This window comes from Argentina silus, assembly GCF_951799395.1.
Source record: "Argentina silus genome assembly, chromosome: 20".
NCBI lineage: Eukaryota > Metazoa > Chordata > Actinopteri > Argentiniformes > Argentinidae > Argentina > Argentina silus.
This window is the reverse complement of record NC_139674.1, coordinates 9,540,252-9,561,897: the sequence shown is the minus strand read 5'-3', so window position 1 is coordinate 9,561,897 and position 21,646 is coordinate 9,540,252. Positions and strand designations below refer to the sequence as shown.

General features: G+C 47.4%; 1 protein-coding gene across 1 annotated transcript in view; it reads left to right on the top strand.

Moving 5' to 3' along the window:
- Positions 1–21,646, top strand: part of plxna4 (plexin A4) — a gene marked incomplete at its 5' end in the record, with an annotated part of 203,377 nt that overhangs the window by 168,067 nt on the left and 13,664 nt on the right. Inside the window, 7 exons of the mRNA XM_083691882.1 lie at positions 695–963; positions 7,000–7,066; positions 7,873–8,019; positions 9,267–9,426; positions 13,323–13,426; positions 17,295–17,394; positions 19,529–19,719. Of these exons, the coding sequence (XP_083548008.1) occupies positions 695–963; positions 7,000–7,066; positions 7,873–8,019; positions 9,267–9,426; positions 13,323–13,426; positions 17,295–17,394; positions 19,529–19,719 (1,038 nt within the window). The remainder of the gene's footprint in view (positions 1–694; positions 964–6,999; positions 7,067–7,872; positions 8,020–9,266; positions 9,427–13,322; positions 13,427–17,294; positions 17,395–19,528; positions 19,720–21,646) is intronic.

Genomic DNA, 21,646 nt, shown 5'->3' with positions numbered 1-21,646 from the left:
GCGTAAACGACTATCCTGCCAGGGTACGCGCAGGGAGTACGCAGAGCTTTCATCTGGCGCTAGTTTGCCGGGGAAAAGGGGAACATTGGATGCGTGCTGTCAAAGAAATAAATAGGCTCTCTGAAGGCCCTTTTGTTTGTCTTTGACTCTACCTTCAGAAAAACAACAGTGCTGAGACGTGTTAACTAAAGCTCATCGCTCTCCTGGATTCCCTCCCGTCTCTGGGAGCCGGGATCGTTAGCATGCCATCGTTAGGGGGAATTAGAGGTAATAATGGATCCAGCGGGGTGATTATGACTCTGGCTGCAAAGGGAGGAGATATGGCCAGGCAGTGGGTTCCTCACACACCAGTCAGTCAGAGACACTCCTCCTTGTCCCTGGATACTCAGTATGATGTCATATCAATAACTCCTGGGATTGGATAGTTTTGTTGTTGTTGTTGTTGTTGTTGTTGTTTTTGGGTTGTCCAGTCTGTAATGTTGCATGAAACATGAGTGTATTCTCTGTTATTCTGTGTGTTCCGGCAGTAGTCAAGCTGAAGGTTCACTTGCGGTCGTGGTCGTTTAACAACAGTTTGACCCTATCCTTCTCTTAGTAGCTGAGACAGATGTGAAATCTGACCAGCGACCACTGACCCTGCCTGACCGCTCTTCCTCTAACTCTGACCCCCTGTGTGGTCCTGTCCTCCCTCCAGGTGCCGGGCTACAGACAGGATCAAGTAGAGAAAGGCCTGAAGCTGTTCGGCCAGCTCATCAACAACAAGGTCTTCCTGCTCTCCTTCATCCGCACACTGGAGTCGCAGCGCGGCTTCTCCATGCGCGACCGTGGCAACGTGGCCTCGCTCATCATGACCGTGCTGCAGAGCAAGCTGGAGTACGCCACCGACGTGCTCAAGCACCTGCTCTCTGACCTCATCGACCGCAATCTGGAGAGCAAGAACCACCCTAAGCTGCTGCTGCGCAGGTGAGGGAGACTGGGGGGACATGGGTGGGCGTGTGTGTGATGAAAGTGTGTGTTGTGTGTGTGTGTGTATGTGTGTGTGTGTGTGTGTGCGTGACTCTCCTGGGCCCTCTTTTGCCTCATTAAGAGAAGCCTTGGCTCTGTCCTCTCCCGTCTGTGCCAGGGGAGAGAGGTGAGTAACGTCACATCACTGGTACACCTGAACATCTTTTTCTCTATTCCTCTCTTCCTGGCAAGACACCCCGATCTTTCGGCTATGAAGGGCTTAATCTGGGCTCCCTCTGTCTGTCTGTGTGTCTCACACACACGCACACACACACACATACACACACTAACAACACACACTTTCCCTTCTCCTGTTTTTCCTCTATCTCTCTATCTGAGACAGTGTGAGTCATTCAGCCCTGGTGGAGCTTTTAAGCATTTAAGTGCTGAACAGCTGCCTAATGCTAACATCAATGTTGCATTAGTTTTTACCCTAACATTAACATACGCACGCATGCGCACACACACACACACACACACACACACACCCTACACATACACACACACACACATATCCTCGCAATGGTAATGAAACAACTGTTGCTTGTTTTTTCCCCATTTCAAGACTCTTGAATTGATCATTAAAAAAAACATATTTCTACAGCATTCTTCTTTGCCAACTTCAATGCACTATAATTGTCTGTAAAGTGGTTTAAAGGAAGATGGGGATAAGAACTTGACTTTGTTGCATCATCCAAGCATTACCACGATAGGCCCGATCGGGTATTCAGTGTTCATTATCCGTGACATGTAAGATTAACTTGGATGACATTGAAATGCTCACTTTGTCTCAGGAACACAGAGTACTCTGACACGCACATCATTAGAATATAATTATGATTAATTAGCGGAGAATCCAATTAAAAAAGGCAGTCAAATATCCACAGTCATAAAGAAATTGGATTCTTTAAAAGCCCTACTCCCAGCCCAATCAACTCCTCCTCCCTTTCAATTCTGTAACACAGTCCATAAGGGCCACTTTATTGCAACTCCATATATGGTGCTGGGGGTGTTGTGATGATTCTGGTTGCCTAGAAATATAGTTTTCCTTGCGGCCATTTTCGCCCTATGCAGTAGCATTGCCTTTTGCTGGCGTATTCAGTCAGCCTTAACACCCTTGTGATTTGACAGGCATGTGGTAAATTAATTTTGTCTCCTCATTTCAATTTCAATTACAACCCCATCCTCCCTTAGGCCAAATACTCATCCTTCCCCCAATAAAGACACTCAGATTCCTCTTTGTTAGCTATGTGTTAGTGTAGCGAGCATATCATTGTGTCAGGGGTTGAAATGAACACTGGTTCATTGAAGGGGAAGCGAATCACGTGCTTGGCAGGTGACAGGAGACATATTCACCTCATGAAGAACCGTTTAAGTGACACTCCCCGATGCAGAGTTTGATTAATGCGGTCTGGCGAAGACATGATTAATCGCACACATAGCTCACTGAGCCATTATACAGGCAGTAAACAATGGGAATATTACTGATCGTAGCTCTAGATATAACAGATAGGGTTTACAGCTCTGTGTGAGAGACACAGAGGACAAACGAGGCACCAAAGTCAGTAGTCTCAGAGTAGGGGAACTTCAGGAGTGTAGTGAAGGAAGGAGATAGAGAGAGAGAGAGAGATTGGGTCTCTCTGATCACTTACTGTGGGGCTGAATCCCAACATGAGATCCTTGTGTGTAGCTAGGACATCTCCACCTCACCAACATGGCCCCCAACATCTCTACCTCACCAACATGACCCCCAACATCTCTACCTCTGCAACATGACCCCCAACATCTCTACCTAACCAACATGACCCCCAAAACCTGTACCTCACCAACATGGCCCCCAACATCTCTACCTCACCAACATGACCCCCGACATGTCTACTTCTCCAACATGGCCCCCAACATCTCTACCTAACCAACATGACCCCCTACATGTCTACCAAACCAACATGACCCCCAAAACCTCTACCTCTCCGACATGGCCCCCAGCGTGGTCTCTTCTCCTAGTCTACTCCTGTCCCTCCCTGGCTGCATGGTCTAAACCTTCCCAGCGATCCTCCAGCATCCCAGCATGCCTCAGTGTGTGTGTCTGTGAGGGCCAGCGGCAAGGCGTCACCCTCAGTGTGGGCTGGCACACGGAGCCTGTCTGGCCCTGGATACCCGCCCGAAATAGCAAGACACCCCGAGCATTCGGCTGTGAAGGGAAGGCTTAATCTGGGCTCCCTCTGTCTGCCTGTGTGTGTGTGTGTGTGTGTGTGTGTGTGTGTGTGTGTGTGTGTGTGTGTGTGTGTGTGTGTGTGTGTGTGTGTGTGTGTGTGTGTGTGTGTGTGTGTGTGTGTGTGTGTGTGTGTGTGTGTGTGTGTGTGTGTGTGTGTGTGTGTGTGTGTGTGTGTGTCTCTCTCTCTCTCTCTCTGTCTGTCTGTCTGTCTCTCTCTGTCTGTCTGTCTGTCGATCTATCTGTATTTTTCCACTGCTTCTCCTCTATCACTCTCATTCTCTACAGTATCTCTCTCTCTCTCTTCTCAATCTCCTACCCCCCTTCTTCCTTTTCACTCTCTCCCCCAATATATCTTCCATCTATCTCCCCTCCCTCCTTCCCTCCCTCCCTCCCTCCCCTGTTTTCTTGATTACTAAATCAATGCTTAAAGTGCGTGAGCAGGGTGTCTTTGGCATCGTCTCCAGACCAGCTTTCCACGGTCCCCGCTTCCAAGAAAACCGCTCGCCCGCGCTCACTCCACATCCCCATCTGTCCCATCTCAACCTGAAGCGAAGACACACACACACACACACACACACACACACATACACACACACACACACACACACACTCACCCATACACACACACATACACACACACACACACACCACCAGGCAAACTAACGAGAGCCTTCCACAACCATCTGTCGCATTCCTGCGCCCTCCTCCATCAGCCTTCTCTCCTCCCTCTCTCCCTCTCTCCCTCTCCCAGTCCTCCACGCATACTGAAATAGCTAACCTTTTTTATGCAACCCACTTTTCCATATACGATATATTAGAAGTGTATTTGTGTGTTGTTTTTGGAAGCAAGACTCAATTCCGTCTGTATCTTCCATAACCTCCCATCTGCTTCTCCTGACACACACACACACCCACACACACACATACGCAAACACACAAACACACACACACACACACATACACACACACACACACACACACACACACACACACACACATGCAAACACACAAACACACACACACACACACATGCAAACACACAAACACACACACACACACATACACACATGCAAACACACACACACACTACACACACAATAAAGAGCTAAAGGCCTATGATTATACTGTGAGGATTATCTCTAGTGGAGAAGGGGAAGGAAGGCCAGCGCAGTGAGACTGTTTCTCCACAGCGTCCAGACGGCCAATCTTCTCCCCAGGAGCCCGAGTGGGAAATTGAAATCATTTCTGACTTCCAGCTGTGTGCCTTAACACGTGTGATTGAAGCAAGCGAGAGTAGTAGCGAAGCAGCTGCATGTTTGCTTAACAGAGAAACCCCCCTGCGCTTTACATGTTCTATTCCTGGGTGCTCAGAGGCACACCTGGAGCTAAGGGCCACTGGGCATACCAAAGATAGGATGGGGGGGGGGGTGTGCAAGCCCCAGAGGAGATGAGGAGGGGAGAGTAGACTGAAATCTACTGAAAATACTCTGAATAACTGTCGTCCTCATTGAGTTCAACAGCGTATCTATCACAATCAACAATGCCTTTGAAGAAGAAAACATAGATGCAGTGTTTTGTGAATAATGCACAGCACCTCCAGCTGAGGTTCACCGCCAAACTCTGATTACAACATTATTAATGAGCTACAGCAGCGGCCTTGTGTGCGTCTCCCGTTCCCTCCATGTCCCTTATTAGTTCTCTCTGGGAACATTGGTATCGCTCTATTTCTGCTACTTATTTATGTTAAGGTGTAGAAACCAGATGCCAGCTGAGACATGTAAATGTCTGTGGATACGATACGTGGGAGAGATGTGTGAATAAGATCCATAAAACGTTAAGCCTCTTTTATGGAGCGTGGCTCTGCGCAACATACTAATGCATCTCCCCCCCCACCCCCCCCTCCGCATCTGCCATCCAGGAATCCTCCAGGTTCCCATTTCTGTTGTAGAGGCAAAATCGAGTTTGTAATCAGGGAGAATTAAGTACCGGCGAGCTCCCTCGGCTCTGCATCGTTCTGTATGCCCGCTGCCCCTCTGACTGTGTGCCAAGCGGACACTCTTCCTGCATGCCAACATGGTACATTACACTACGTTACAGCAGTATTAAGCTGATATGTTTGAAGTTGGTTTCAGGGTTGTGGCAGGGTTGTGGGAACGTCGTGGAATGGTTACATACCAACGCGGCGGCCCTTTATCCTTTCTCCATAGAAAGGGCAGTGATTTGAGGATGAGCATGAGCGAGCCAGTAGGACCGTGCCAAAACACATCATTACTGCAGGGCCTGGCTCACACTGCTAGTGAAATATACACACACTCCAGACATGCGCGCGCACACACACACACACACACACACACACACACACACTACAAACAGGATTCTTGGTGTGAGCTACAAGAGGAGGAGTAGGAAGAGAGGAAGGAGAAAGTTAAAGTGCTCAACCAGAGCCATTCTCTTATTCTTCTCTTTTTACAGAAATACCCCCCTCCTTCCTCCCCCACCCTCCTCCTTCCTCCCTCCTTTCTGTACTTTCTTTTCATCTCTTTGATAGATGTGCTGAATTTTGTGGACATGGAGAGCATTTGGAAGTGTGTGTGATTACAGGGTCCAGTAGGGGCGGAGGGGAGGGGAGAGAGGGAAGGAGGGAGGGAGGGAGGGAAAGAGTGAGGGACACATGAAAGGAAAGATGAAACGTGACCTTGTTGACCCTTGGATCTACAGACGGGGTCCCGCCACTGTGCCGGAATAAAAGTGCGGGCACAGCAAGAGCAGGAAGCTAATCCCCTCCAGGTGTTGTGCCAATGCTGGTGGGGGGTGCCAGGCAAGCCTACTGGCACTGCGGCACAAGCCCCCCCGAACCACCCCCGCTGCCCCCCCCATCTCTCACAATGGAGGTCCTTTAAGAGGCCCTCTGAGGGGGGGCTGCAGGTGGCAGCCGCAACACTGGGGCAAGGGGGGGTGCTCTCACACACACACACACACACACACATAATGAAACACAATGACACACAATGGCCTAATCCTGAAATATTGATGCCCATGGCCATGCCTCATTGAAATGGTGTGTGTGTGTGTGTGTGTGTGTGTGTGTGTGTGTGTGTGTGTGTGTGTGTGTGTGTGTGGAGGCGCGCGCGTGCGTGCGTGTCTGTCTCTATACTTGGCAGATTACCCACACACCCCACTGCACAAGGGGGCCATGTTAAAGGATATCCGATACCCTCGCCTTTCTCTGCCCTCCCGTTGTTGTTATTGTGTACACCTATTACTCATTCACGGGCTCGCCGCGTTGTAGCCCGGCGTTCGCCACCCCCGCTTAGCAGTCAGTCACGGCATAGAGACACATTGTGTTCATTCACTTTCTATTGTAACGGGATCTGCGTTGCCTCTGAATGGCTGGGGAGAAGTTCATAATGAGGGCAGTGTTATTACAGGACCACACCAGCCTCTAATGACATCAATCCACCGGGATCAAATAAGGGTTTTAATTGGTTTCCCTTGTATTAAGCCCCCGCGTAAATTAGGTGCCCTTGGTGTGCCTGAGTAGAAAAGGCAGCCGGAAGATTGGGGATAGGGGTGCAGGGGAGGGGGGGGGGGGGAGGGGGGTTCTTGTTTTCTTGTTTTCGCAATTATGCTTCTGTAACAAAACCCTATTCATTACCGACAGTCATAATTTTTGCTGAATATTTAATGACCATGGCTGCCATATTGAATATTGAAGGACGGTAATAAAGAGTGTGAGTATCATATGTTCATTTTGTGTGTCTCTGTCTCTGTCATTTTAGAACTGAGTCTGTGGCGGAGAAGATGCTGACCAATTGGTTCACCTTCCTGCTCTACAAGTTCCTCAAGGTAAACACACCTTAATGACACTCTGCATAAAGCACACTCTGACTGTACAGACTCCCTGTTCCCCTCACCAACACACCCCCTCTCTCAGTATGTGTCTGTGTGAAGTGGCCAGGTTAAAGACTTTAGTTTTTAGTGTGTTTTTGCATCAATCAATTGTTTTTTCATCACTTATTGAGCTCACCTTTCTCCCTCTCATCACCTGACTGGCCAGCGTTTGAGTGTTTTCCCTGCCCACTTGTGCTGTCCCCCCCCCCCCCCCCCCCCAGTAGTGATGTTTGAACCTGCCAGTTGTGTCGTATTTCCATCTAAGTGGTCCGCCAGCCTAGTGAAGTGTAGAGTGTATTACATCGCGGAGCACCGGTATCCCATCAGGCCTCTGAGGGGTGTGGCGACTGCTCTCTCTCAGACTGAAGAGTGATGTCACCCCCCCCTCTCTTTCATCCTCTCCTCAACCACTCATCCCTCTCTCTCAGCCCAGAGGAGGAGTGGAAGACACTGATAGATGGCACTTCTCCGTTTGATGAACGGCTTTTGGAAAGAGGGTTGGCTCATCAAGTCTATCATGCCAACGTTTCTCACTTTTTCAAAACTTCAGACCTCTCCAGACTCCTGTTCTTCTGAACAGGAGAGATAGGCTGCTGGGAGCTAGTGGCTGTAGAGTAGGGAAAGGCTTTTCTGGGGAGAAAGTACTTATTTACATGGCAAAGCTAGTTATTGTAATCTGATGTACATAACAAATGTACTCTTTTTGAAACCACATAGAGGTAGACTAAAATAGCCTTCTCTTTCTCTCTCTCCCCATACAGGAGTGTGCCGGCGAGCCCCTCTTCTCCCTCTTCTGCGCCATCAAGCAGCAGATGGAGAAAGGCCCCATCGACTCCATCACAGGCGAGGCACGCTACTCGCTCAGCGAGGACAAGCTCATCAGACAGCAAATCGACTACAAGACGCTGGTAAGGGTCGATGGCCCACATTTTAGGTTACAGAGAGGGCCGTTATGGGCCATCAGCCGCGAGCCGCAATGCTGCCGCTGCCTGCCCACTTTTCACGCCTGACAGGAAAAGGGCACGGAGGGGTTGACCTCACTTCCTGTTGTGACCAGAGCTGTCAGTGGATGGAGAGGGGGACTGTGTGCAGTGATCTATGCAAAGTCTCTGTTCTCCACTCTGTTGTTTACCTGTCCGTCTGTCTGTCTGTCTGTCTCTGTCTGTCTGTCTGTCTGTCTGTCTATCTGTCTGTCTGTCTCTCTGTCTGGGTTCGGCTCTGATCTGCATTCCTTTCCACCAGCGCTGTGACCTGTGCTGTCAGGGGGGGGGAGGCTGGGCAGATTGTTCACAATCTCTCCCCCAACAGTCTGCATCGGAAATAAAGTCAGAGAAAAGTACCGAGTGTGTCTAGGGGGACAGAGATAGTGTTGTCTACCGGCTGCAAGATATCTGGCTTGTCATCAATCTCACTCTCACAAGAAGGATTGATGATAGGGGTCCTATTTTACAGCATGTACTTATTTGCCAACGACAGAGGAATGAAACTGCAGTAGTACAGCGTTGGCTATAAAGGGCTTTATTTCCACTTTCATGTAGATCGGCGTCTTCCCGGACCTTGTAATTATTATGTACGGTGAGAGGTTTAATGATAATGACGATGATGATGATGATCATCAACATCATCACCTTGAACAAAGATGACTGTGATGATGGTGATGGTAATTAGGTTGTTAACTGCTCATCGACTCTAGGTACAGAGCGATGTCATCAGTTGCCCCCCTGGGGAGCCCAGTTTCTTTGAAAACCCTTTACTATTCCTGCAATGACATAGAAGGGCTCTTTCACAGCCTTGACAGACACAGAATGGCTGCCATCAATCTGATCCACCAAGAACCGCTCCATGGCTTAATCACCATCATCACACCAAATGTCTCCCTCACCAAATAGAACAGTAAATCAGGGTACAGCCTACAGTAACTGAATAACCCCTGCAACTTTTGATAAATAGAGAAATTCATTTTATCAATGGAGACATTTATCTGAATTAATACAATTTTGGTTTGCAGTGGTAAAACTCTTATATATTATATAATATTATATAATATTCCTAATGTTGAAGTTATGACCTTGTTATAACTATATTCCTAGTGTTATAACTGCACTCCCAGTGTAATAGCAGACCCATTACTCAAAGGCTGATCCTCTTCCCGTAGGTGGTGAACTGCATCCACCCGGACAACGAGAAGAGCCCAGAGATCCAGGTGAAGGTGTTGAACTGTGACACCATCAGCCAGGTGAAGGAGAAGATCCTGGACGCCATCTACAAGAACGTGCCCCACTCCCACAGGCAGAAGGCCTCTGACATGGACCTGGGTAAGATCCTTAAATGTCCTAGCCTCCCATATTAGATTAGATTAGATTAGATTCAACTTTATTGTCATTGTGCAGAGTACAAGTACAGAGACAACGAAATGCAGTTAGCGTCTAACCAGAAGTGCAAAATAGCAGAAAGTGCAATGAACAGTATTTACAGGTAGTGCAATATATGATCAGTAGTAGTGCAGTATAATATAGTATAATATAAGCAGTATAATATAGCAGTGCAGTATAGCAGTATGTGAGTAGCAGTAGCATTATAGCAGAATAAATAGTTACAGTATGAGCAGTGTAGCAGCATATGAGCTGTATGGGTAATGCAGTCTAGCAGTATATATGTATTAACAGTAATATATCCTGTATATTACTTAATAATTAATATCACCTGTATAACAACCATTACCTGACCAGCATGTTGGCCAACATGACCTACCGAGAGATCACATGACTTAAACAGTTCCTGAACTTTAAAAGAACAAGACAAGACTGCATAGTGTTTGATTGATTGATGAACCTGCATATTTTGGTATATTCACTTCCAAAGTTAATTTTATGTCATCACGTCCTAGCCTACAGTTATTCACACCCCTCTACACCTCCAACATCCAGAGCCTATTTTCAGAAGCCTTGTGATCTTATCCACCCATTGATTTTTTGAAGACTTCTCCCAAGTATGACAGCCATCTTAAACTGAGACAAAAGAAAAGCTTGTCTCAGACCTCGGGAGATTTAAGTTGAGCGCTTCACTTTTTATGACTCATGCCTTAGATTGCTCTTTCCCCCCAAACTTCTCATTGATCCGGCCATGTCTACCATCGTCTGAGTCAGATGATTGATTAAGTAATCAATGGAGGGGCTCTAAGATCCTAAACCTTGTTTTGTTGTGAAACTTTACAAAAGATCTGCTTTTATCTCTCTTTCGTTCAACTCATCAACGATGACTTTGTCTGTGTTCGGGGTTTTTTTTCCACCTGCAAATTTTCGGACGGTGCTACAGCGAGATGCTATGTGTTTTAAGACATGTACTGTAGGGGCGCTTAGTGGCATAGCACACGAATGCGCTTAACACGTAATCGCAAGGTTCCTGGTTCGATTCCGACCCTCGACCTATCTTGCATGTCATCCCTCCTCTCTCTCCCATCCTTCCTGTCAATCTCTACTGTCTCTATCCCAATAAAGTAGAAATGCCCTAAAAAATATATTAAAAAAATAATTTAAAAAAAGGATGTACTGGATGTGCTGTAACTGTTGGGAAGCACTGTTGGTAGTTCTAAGGAATCGTTGACGGATCCACTGCCCTCCACTAGTGCAACGCTATTCGGTTAGCAGAAATTAGTCTCTCTCCTATGATGATGCCCTCCACACAGATTTACCGGCTGTGCGTCCTACAGTACCACGGCTGTGGTTTTATTCCTCATTGTATATCTGCCAAAATATCTACAGGCCGTGTTGCAAAGGAGTGCCATGTCTTTTATGGATTCATATATCAGGATGGATTTTTTTGATGCCCTATTGTTTTTTTTTTTTGTAATAGTATACTTATAACCGTCCAAGCTGCTGTGACAGGAGCTTCCGTGGGGAATGTCTCTGTCCGATAAGTGGAAAGATTGGTTTAGCCTTTTGATCAGTGCTCCTGTGTGAGAAAATTTGATGCCCCCCGCCGGGTCTGTGTTTTCTTATTATTGTTTTATTATTATACAGAATTGGAAATGTGTCCATGGGAGCCTCCTCTCCCTCCGTGTGTGTGTGTGTGTGTGTGTGTGTGTGTGTGTGTGTGTGTGTGTGTGTGTGTGTATGGAGCTACTTTTAAGGAGTGTGTTCACGGGAATGGTGGTGTCTTTTATATCACATAAAAGACCCAATAAATAGAATGAGAGGAACGCTCCACTCTGAATGTGTGGAGGCGTCTCCGCATTCGACAAACAGATCAACGGGTCTCCTGAGTCCAGTCACACTCACCCTCCCCACACACACACACACACACACACACACACACACACACGGAGGCGATCCACAGGCCTGATAAAGGTAATGGGATTGTGGCAGCTTCCATCTTCCAGGCTCTTCTGAAACAAATTGGATGGGAGTGTTTCTATCCCAGGTTTTGTTTTTAATTCCCTCTACTGGAACCTCCCTGAGGGCACGAGTGAAGAGGACAGGGCGTGAGAACAAAGCAGGCTGTGTGTGTGTGTGTGTGTGTGTGTGTGTGTGTGTGTGTGTGTGTGTTTTCCATTTCATACTACGTGTGTGTGTACCCGTGCACTTGTGTGCGTGCATGCTTCTGTGTGTGTGCTGCATCCCTCCCTGCAGTATAACTTCACCACAGTAACCTTCAACCTCACTGTTGGAGGAGCTCAGCTGTTCCACACACTCCCCACTCTCCCCAAAGCCCTCATCTCCTGCACTACTGTGGGACTGCCCACAGTGACACTAGGATGGATTTGGGAATCGGGGCAATCTCGGCTTGCTCTGGTTTCCTCCAAAGTTTCTCCTATCTTGCTTTCTTTCTTCTCCTTGTTTCCCTCCCCCTATTCCCCCCCCCCTCTTTTAGTTTGTTTGCTCTGCCCAACTGGAGACTCATGGAGACTTCATTTGCATGTTGATAGAAAGATGTACTGTACCAGACGGAGGGTGGGGAACAATAGGAGGCTTTCATTCCTGGAGAGGTCTGATGTAGAAGTGATTCTCCTCAGCCCCCCTGAGACGTGTTTCATCATCCTCTCTGTGATTGCTGCTTTATTTTCCTATTTTTTGCGATGGGAATAGGAGATGACAAGTGGCCGTGACGCGAGGCAGCACTGCCACCGAGCCACGACCGCAACACAATAACGTATTCATACGCTCAACGGAAGCAAACAAAAAAAAATCACTGTCTTGTTTTATTCTGCGATATCAATGTATTTCTATTGTAGCCGGATGAATGGTTTCGTTTCTCTAAAGGGGGATATTTCTCTCACAAGTAGTCTGCAGTGGTGGTGTGCTCTCTCTAGTGAGAGGCAGTGGTTAACAGTCGTGTCTTTATGGGTAGTGTAGTTAACCTACGATGGTGCAAGTGCTGTAGTCTTTTCAGGGGAAGGGTTTCTTTAGTGAGGTGCGATGGTGTTGTTCCCCAATTAATATGCATTCTCTCTAGGGGGTAAATTGCAGGGTTTCTTTGGAGGTGTTGCAGTGGTGTCGTGTCTCTGGTTGGCTGAGAGTGGAACTGTACCTGGGGCTGGGTCTCTCCAGTAATAACAATAAGAGGCTGCTCAGCGGGAGGCTTAGCGCGGTCGATGGGGTTGTTAGGAAGGGGAGCGTGGGGGCCTTCGCCACTAGATGAAAAGGGAAGTGCTGGGGCCTGGCCTAGCGGCTGTAATCACACCCATCGATCGAGCCGAGGCCCCCGCTCTCTGACAAAGAGCCGAGTGGGTGATTAATTTACCTTCCTTTCTTTCCCTCTATCTCTCGTCCTTCCTCTTGTTTTCTCTCTCGATCCCTCTCTCGACTTAACTCTCCCTGACACTCTGTGCTTCCCGTTCCCTCCCGCGAGTCGCTACCTTGCACCCTCGCTATCTCCCGCTTGCCTCAAACGATAACGATGGCTCGCCTCGAAGCGGTAGCCTCACGCACAAATTCCTTTTCTTTTCCTTTTTTTTCTGGCTACAGCAGGACCTGTGTGTCATAAAAGGAAAAGAGTGTTCAGGAGAAGAGCGTAACATCAGTTCTCAAAGTGATAGCGATCTCAGCCGTTTGTATGAAAGGTCATTTGTGCTTGTCGAAAAGCAGTGAGTCTCTGGTCTCACTAGCCATGCAAATACACTGTGTCAGTGTGTACAATTGTCTTGTTCAGTGCAGAACTCCTAGGGTTGGTTTCTACTGTGTGTATAACCCCCCCCCATGTATTTTCCCTCCAGAATGGCGTCAGGGCAGGGGGGCGCGTACCATCCTGCAGGACGAGGACGTCACCACCAAGATCGAGAGTGACTGGAAGAGACTCAACATGCTGGCCCACTACCAGGTACACGCCACCACTCTATATAACACCCACATCTACAGAGAAATGACAGATAACACACACTCCATGATGTAGACGGTACGTGTTACCGTGGTATAGAGGTTTGAGTCAGAAATAAAATCAGATGATATGCGGTACTTGTTCAGGTAGATAATGCGGTAAAGCGATTCACTTTTAGGTAACTCATGGTTGAGATTAGACTACTCACTTCCAGGTACATTTATATTTCATGCACTAACAGGTAGATTCACTCAGAAAGCTCATTCCATTTCCAGGTAAACTTTTACCTTTAATCAGGCAGTCAATATTCTGGCCCTACCTCATAAATGTTTCATCAAATAGATTACAGTGTAAAGGTCTCCTTGCAAACAGACACACCCACACACTCACACAGCCTCTCTCTCTTTCTCACACACACACAAACACACACACACACACACACACACACACACACACACACACAGCCAACGGACCTCCTGATCTCATCAGACATAGCCGTAAGGAGATTTGTGTTTTGCATTTGTTTATTTGCTTAACTGATTTCCTATTTCCCGTGCTGCTATCCCCTCTCATTTCTCCAGCTCTCCCAGTTCATCCATCTTTCTGTTGTTTCCGTTTACAAACACCGCAGTTGACAGACAGAAAGCACCTTCACTGACATCACCTTATTGATTTTCATACCGCACTGAAAGAAACCTAATTAAAAAGCTGACTTTGATAAGGATCCAAGCAGTCTGACTTGACTGTGTATAAAAGCGTGTGTCTGTGAGCACTGTCTATTTCTTCAGAGAAGCTTCTCAGGATGTCTCAGTACGCATGCACACACACACACACCCTGACAGTATAGGGACGTGTTAAATCACATATTGGTTTATGTTGCGTACAGAAGTTAATGTAACACTGCGTGTAATTGGTAGTCATGTACAGTATCTGTCTGTGTCTATGATGTATGACTTCGTAATGGGTAGAATCAAAGTGGAGAGAGAGGATTCTGTTAAGCAGTGTTGAAAGGGTGTGTGTGTGTTTTAAGACTAAATAGCTATGTAGGGAACGATAGGCCAAGGTTTTAGATCTTAAGACTATAGTCATCATCTAGGTAAGACATGAATGGGGAGATTGAGTTTGAGATGTGGTAAAGACACAGTGGAGAGGTGGTTTGATTGCTATCAACAGCACACCAGCCTCCTTTCATGTTGAGGCAATGTTTGTAACTTTCTAAAATCCTATGAATGGTATCAACATTGCATAATTAAAGATTTCTTTCTGTGGAAAGTCAAATTATTATCAATTATTTTTACAAGAAAGGAACAGCGTCTAATTTCATAGCTAAACCAAACATGCATCATTTTGACTGCAATTACCCTATTTAGACTATTCAGGGTGTCATTCATAACAGTTGTATAACAGAGAGAGAGAGAGAGCAGCAATAAATATCACTGCAGGCTATTATCTCTCTCTCTCTCTCTCTCTCTCTCTCTCATATTGGGGGTGACCTGGTGATTTGTGGTGACCCCTGTGCCAAGGTAATAGACTGTGCTGTCAAGAGTACTTCCAGGTCATTCAGAGGAGCAGTGTCTGAGTGACAGGAAGGGGGAGGAGGAGGGGTAGAGGCAGGGAAATGACCAACAAAGGGCAGGGCTGAGCAGCTTGGATAACCTCTGCCTGAGGGGATGGAGGAGAGGAGATAAGATCAGATGAGTGTCACTCAGATCTCCATCAACACACACACATACACACACACACACACACACACACAGACTGTACACAGGCAAAATGCCTACATATGCACATACTCTTAAACACACACACACACACACAAACATGCATTGTACACTTTCATGCATCAACAGAGGGCATGACAGACACACATTGGCGAGGCAGGACTGACGGACTGGGTGGAGATGGAACCAGGCCGGCTCTTCATTATGGTGTCCATAATTGGAGCGCCTAAGCCTGTCGGCCACCCCTCCAAACGAGCATGTCTTTTTTTTTCCAGAGAGAGAGGGCGTCCGCGCGGCGCTTAAATTAAATGTCACAGCGGCGGGGCGTGGGCTGTGGCCGAGGCGGCGGCAGCAGAATGGATTAGAAGCTGATTGCAATCGGAGATGAGATAATGAAGACAGAAGTTAATTCATTTTCAGATGGGGAGGGTCGCGTTATCCTTGACAAAAAAAAAAAGAGAGAGCTTGTCGACACTCAAAGCCTGTTAGTGGTCGGGGACGGAGGGAGGGAGGGACGGAGGAGAAGGAAAGGAGGGAGAGAATGGAGGGAGGGATATAACACTGTGTAGATTCACTCAGCCCCTCGACACACTTGACTTTATTGCACCTGCTGTGGTAGGTTGGGCTCCATGACTCATAGCACATATCCTCTCTCTGTATCAGATTTACTGTTGGTTAGTGTCGTGGTCTGGCTCTGCGAGTTTAGCTTTTGGAGAAGTGAGCCTGCAGTTGTCAGAAGTCATCATTACCCCTTCAAACTATGTGAAGCTCTTCAGAGAGCTAGTGCAGCTGATGTCTGATGTCAACTTTTGCTCCGACTTAATAACAGACCCTGTTGATGTCCTCCAGATCCATGTCTTGATGTCGTTATAACATAGTTATGACATAGTCCAGATGTAGGGGGGGGGAGGGTCTTACACTGTGAATGCAGTCAATCATGCTTCTGTCCTCCTAATCCGTTTGTATGAAAACAGCACACACATATCCACTAGGATTAACATCAAATCCCATTCAGATTCGGCTAAATGAAAAGTCTTAAGTTTCCTGTTTTGGGAAATCACACATCATAGCCTGAGCCAAGCTCTGACATTCAACATATCTGATCTGTCCATCCCATCCGTGGAATGAGAGAAATATTCTCTCTCCTCTCCTCCGTATTCCCCCCTTCTTTTTTTTTTTACACGCCAGGCCCCATCTGCCTCTCTTTTCCTACCCTGTCCCCTCCCCTCTACCCCTTCCTTTCCTCCCCCTCTCTCAATATTATTTCCCCAAACACACACTCCCTTCCCCATTTCATTATGCTATCTAGTAAACATGCTAGATTAGTGATCAGAGAGCATGTAGGGGAGAATGGGGAGACCCCCCACCCACCATCCCCCCACCCCCTGGTCCCACTCGTGGGGTTCCAATGCCAAACCATGCATCATTATGCCTAAGAAGCAGATTAAATAATGTTGTAATCTAATAAAGCGTACCCTTCTCCCACACACACGCACACACACCATACCCCTTACCCCTATTCCCTATCCCACCCTCCCGCTCTATCGAAGAGATCACTTCAATTAACCCTGCCTTGGCCAGGGGGGCTCGATTAAGTGGTGTGTGTGTATGTCCATGTCTGTGTGTGTGTAGGGCTGGGACACCCCCACTCCCAGTTGTGTTAATTGAATCCATTTTGGCCCTGTTGACTGGGGAGAAGGCCTGTCTCTCTCTGTCTCTGTCCATCTGTCTCTCTCTCTGTCTCTCACACACAAACACACACACACACTCCACTTGCCCCAAAAGGAGGGGTATTATTGAATAGGGAGACTGGGAAGTCCCATCTCACCCAGGCTTAGCCTGATGCATGGCCCAACATTCACTTCCCCTGTCACTCATCATATGTGTGTGAGCTGAACCGAGCGCCCAGGCTAATCAGAGTGGCTGTATGAATATCCACTCCTAACTGGAATAGATTGAGGAGTATACACATGACGACGTTAGCAGAGGGTCCAGATAGTTTGCTGTTCAGAATGCATTTGACTGCATTGTGGACAATTGTGTTGTTATAGTGTGTGGTAGTGTATCCTCTAACTAATGTGTGTGTGTGTGTGTGTGTGTGTGTGTGTGTGTGTGTGTGTGTGTGTGTGTGTGTCTTTCTATGTCTGCAGGTCCCTGATAACTCAGTAGTAGCCCTGGTCCCCAAGCAGGTGACTGCCTACAACTCTGTCAACAACTCCACTGTGTCCAGAACCTCCGCTAGTAAATACGGTATGGCGCACGCACACACACACACACACACACACACACACACTGCGGTATTCCCTGTTGTGGATGCGGAAGCTCCAGGATTTTAATTAAAGCCATAACAAGACAGCACCATCACCCTTTAAAGCCTCAAAAGATACTTCTGCTACACACACTCCTCACCAGGAGACTGTCTGTACTATTACTCTCTCAAACATGGCTCCACATTTCACAATCAGGTGTAAAATGTCCATTAACAATGCTCTGACCAGCACTAAAGCTCCTGTCCATACCAGTTAGCCACGACTCACCCTTACCCCTAACGGATACTGACAAGGCCCCAGAGGAGAAGAAAGGCCAGAACTGAGCCGAACCGACAGGATAACTAGATTGTAGCAAAGGGGAACACTCCCAGGATAACGAGAGACAAGAGACACTTTGCGCTTGACTCTTCCCTCCCCCTCCTGGGATTCCAGAGACAGTGTCCCCCTCATCTCCCTCATCTCTCACGACTCCGTCTGCTCCTGAGTTCTCTTCAACCCGAGAAAACCATCAAATAAAAGCCAGATCAAAGCGGGCCAACGCGCCGGCCACAAACACTTCAGACACATCAAATACATATGCTGTTATTACCGTCCCCTCATCTCCATACCCTCTTTCACCTCACCTCAGCTCCAAATTAGACCAAAGGAAGGACGAGGAGGAGTGTGAAAGAAAGGGGGGGGGGGAGGAGGACAGTATGCCACACATCTCTTTACTTTCTTTGGGAATTGACTTCAAACGGGCAAGAGCCACTTCAGAATGGGTGAGAGATGGAGAGTGACTTTGACTTTCTCCTGCCTGAACACAATAGAGTAACACTGGGGTGAGGGAGTGACTGGATCTAATACAGCTGAGAGAGGGAGGGAGGGAGATAGTGAGAGGAAATTAGGTGTGAACAGAGGGGTGGGGAAAGGGAGAAGATGGAGAAGATGGAGAGTCACGAGGAGAGAAATAGGTAGAAGGGCAACGATGGAGGAGTAGAGAGAAAGAGAGAGACAGCGGAGGGAAAGAGATGGAGTGGGGCTGAGATGAAGGAGAGAGAGGTGAGAGAGAGTTTGAGTGAGATTGAGAGACAGAGGAATTTAGAGAGAGGGAGAGGTTGCCAGGTTATTTTCTTAATAAAAATTCCAGTGTGATATATTAAGTCGTATTTCAGTGTAGACGTGTGTGTGTGTGTGTGTGTGTGTGGGCAAGCGCTCCTTTCCCAGACCATTCCACTCGATGGACCGCTTCAGTGCCTATTACACAGGCATAGTGAAATGCAGCCCACTCAATAACACTGAGAGCTGGCCGGCACTTTCTATATCACACACACACACACACACACACACACACACAAACCCTCATCACTCCAAGTGTCCAGAGTTAACTTTGAGGAGTCAATATGCACACACACTTTTTTTATATAGCTGCTCTCTCTCTTGCCCTAGCGCTGAAGCTCCCTCCTCTTCCCTCTCTCCCTTCATCATTCACCTTTGTCCTGCTTTTTCTCTCTGGACAGATTGATTTCTGCGGCGTCTGCCTTGGCGAAAACACACTTTTCCCTCCTCCCTTAACCGGGCCTTGCTGATCAATTATTTTCACACTGTGTAAACATTCATTGAGCCGCGTGTGTTTTTAAATGTCATTGCCACTCTCGCCATTGGGGGGGGGCAATGAATATTTCATCTCGTCTGACACCTGTTCGATTTTGTGTCAGCGAGCATGCACCAACGGCTCATCCCTGAGAGAAGAAAGTAGCAATATGAAAAATTAACCAGCCGTGTTTCTGTAAAAGTTTCATATTCCAACCTCAAGGCTCAGTAACGTTCAAACCAAGTCCCACGCAAACTCTGTGGGATGATATGGACTTCAGGCTTTGGTGTCGAGCTCTATTGGAATCACTCTGTAGCATAGTAGCCATACTGTTTGGTTCAAGTCACTCTTTACTGACCTGTTGTTGTTTTTGTCTGTGTTTTGTCTATGTAGTGGTTATGTTTTGTCTCAATGTATCTTGTGTTCTCTCTATATTATGTCTGTGTTGATGATGTTGTGTCTTTGTGGTCTGTGTGACCCCCCGTGTCATTCCTTGGTGACTTATGCCTTCTCTTCCGTGTGGTGGGTGTGACCCCTACAGAGAACATGATCAAGTACACGGGGAGCCCCGACAGCCTCCGCTCCCGCACACCCATGATCACCCCCGACATGGAGAGCGGGGTTAAGGTGTGGCACCTGGTCAAGAACCACGAACACGGTGACCAGAAGGAGGGCGACCGTGGCAGCAAGATGGTCTCTGAGATCTACCTGACCCGGCTGCTGGCCACCAAGGTGAGTTTTCCTCATCCCCCCCTCGGTCGCACAAATCAAAAGGTCAAACCTCCATGCATAATAACTCAACATTGTCTCCATATTTATAGTTTTGGTCTCCTTGGTATAGAAGTCATTTCAGGTGAAGAACATCGTGGAGTCCCTGGTGGGTTACGACACCAAAATTGAAAATATGTAAATTCATATTTCCTCACTCGGTCGTCTTTTGTTGGCATGGCTGCGTGTCTAATGATAGAGGTGATCCACAAAGTAAGAAAGGTGTTTCTGTAGAGAGAGATGTTATCAGGCAAAAATAGAAATCGCCATAAAATGACTCTCTTTGAAAAGGCTTCAGCGCGATGGCCCAGTTAATTTGGTTTGGAGGGAATCGTGACTTTGATCCCACCGCTGAATGCAAATTACCAATCCACTCCTAATGACGAGCTGGGGCTTTTTTTTTTTTTTTTCATCAGACGTGCTTTCTTCTAGAAATACAGAAAGAGGAAAAGAGATGTAGAGGGAGAAAAAAGGAGGGAAGGCGAAGATCCTGGAGTGCCGGGTTGTAATTTGTGATTAGTGAACATTTCACGGTTTGGGTTTCATCCACGGTCGGTCTTTGTTTAGCGGTTCAGACGGAAAACACTCTGCCCGGTTCCATTTCTGTGGTGCTATAATGGGAATACTAAGTGGCAGGATATACACACACACACACACACACACACACACACATATACACACACGCACACTAGTAAACAGAGTTGTTGGCTGAGGAGGCGACACAGAGAGAGAGAGAGTAAGAATGTCGTCTGTCATTTCTCCAGGCTTGTGCTCTGATTGCAGTCACTGTGGAGCTGTGTAATTGATATGGCAGCATTTTCTAAGAACCACATCTACCTACAATCTACAGTCAGACAAAAAACACTACTCACACACACACGAAATCACTCACAATCAACATTCATACATAAACACAGAGAAGCATACGCACGCGCATACACACACACACACGCACACACAGACACACACACACACACACATACACACACACACACACGTCCCCTTTCATTCTCAGCAATGCTCTATTTCCCTGTGATTACACTGGCTGGGGATGCAGACTCCGTGTAATATTTTCAGATGGATTGTTTTTGTGAAATAACCAGTTTATCTTGGGGGACCATCTCTCTTGGTGAGAAATGATTGCTCCGACAGCATTGTAATTGACTGTGTTTGGCTTTCACCTCAACAATAAATACCTGGGGTCTGCCGGGCGCTGACGTCCCCCATATTAACTCCATCAGTTTCACTCTGGGAGGGGGGCACAGGGCTTGATTGCATACCTCCCTCATTCCCCCATTCTTCCATCTTTCCATCATCTCTCGCTCTCTCTCTCTCTCTCTCTCCCTCTCTGTCTGTGATGACACCAACCCCTCCTCTCAGCTCAGTCTGTGTTGTTATTGTTGTTATTGTTGACTCTCCAGTCATCTAAATAGTCCGGCGATCAATCTGATGGTGTTTGTCTATTTGATTTCCACATTAAAGTGCAGCGTGATGATAGGGTTGTGTTTCAGTGGGCTTTCATTATGGCAGCTTCTGCTCCCTTGGGGGACAGGGGCCCGTGGTGGTAATGTTTGATAGTGGGTGGGCTCCCACTGAGGCAGAGGATGACACCTGTCAGGGGCCTGAGCGCAAACACACACACACACACACACACATACACAGGCTCTCACACACACATATACACATTCACCCACACACGCACACACACACACACACAACCCCCCCCCCCCCCCCCCCCGGCTGACTGTCGTCACGACGACAAAGGGGTTTGTGTGTATTCATCTTCATAGGCTAACGATAAGCTGTGGGGAATATGGGACACAGTAGAATTATAGCTGTGATTGTCAGCTAACGGGATTCTCCTCTCCCCCTCCTCTCTCCCTCCCTTTTG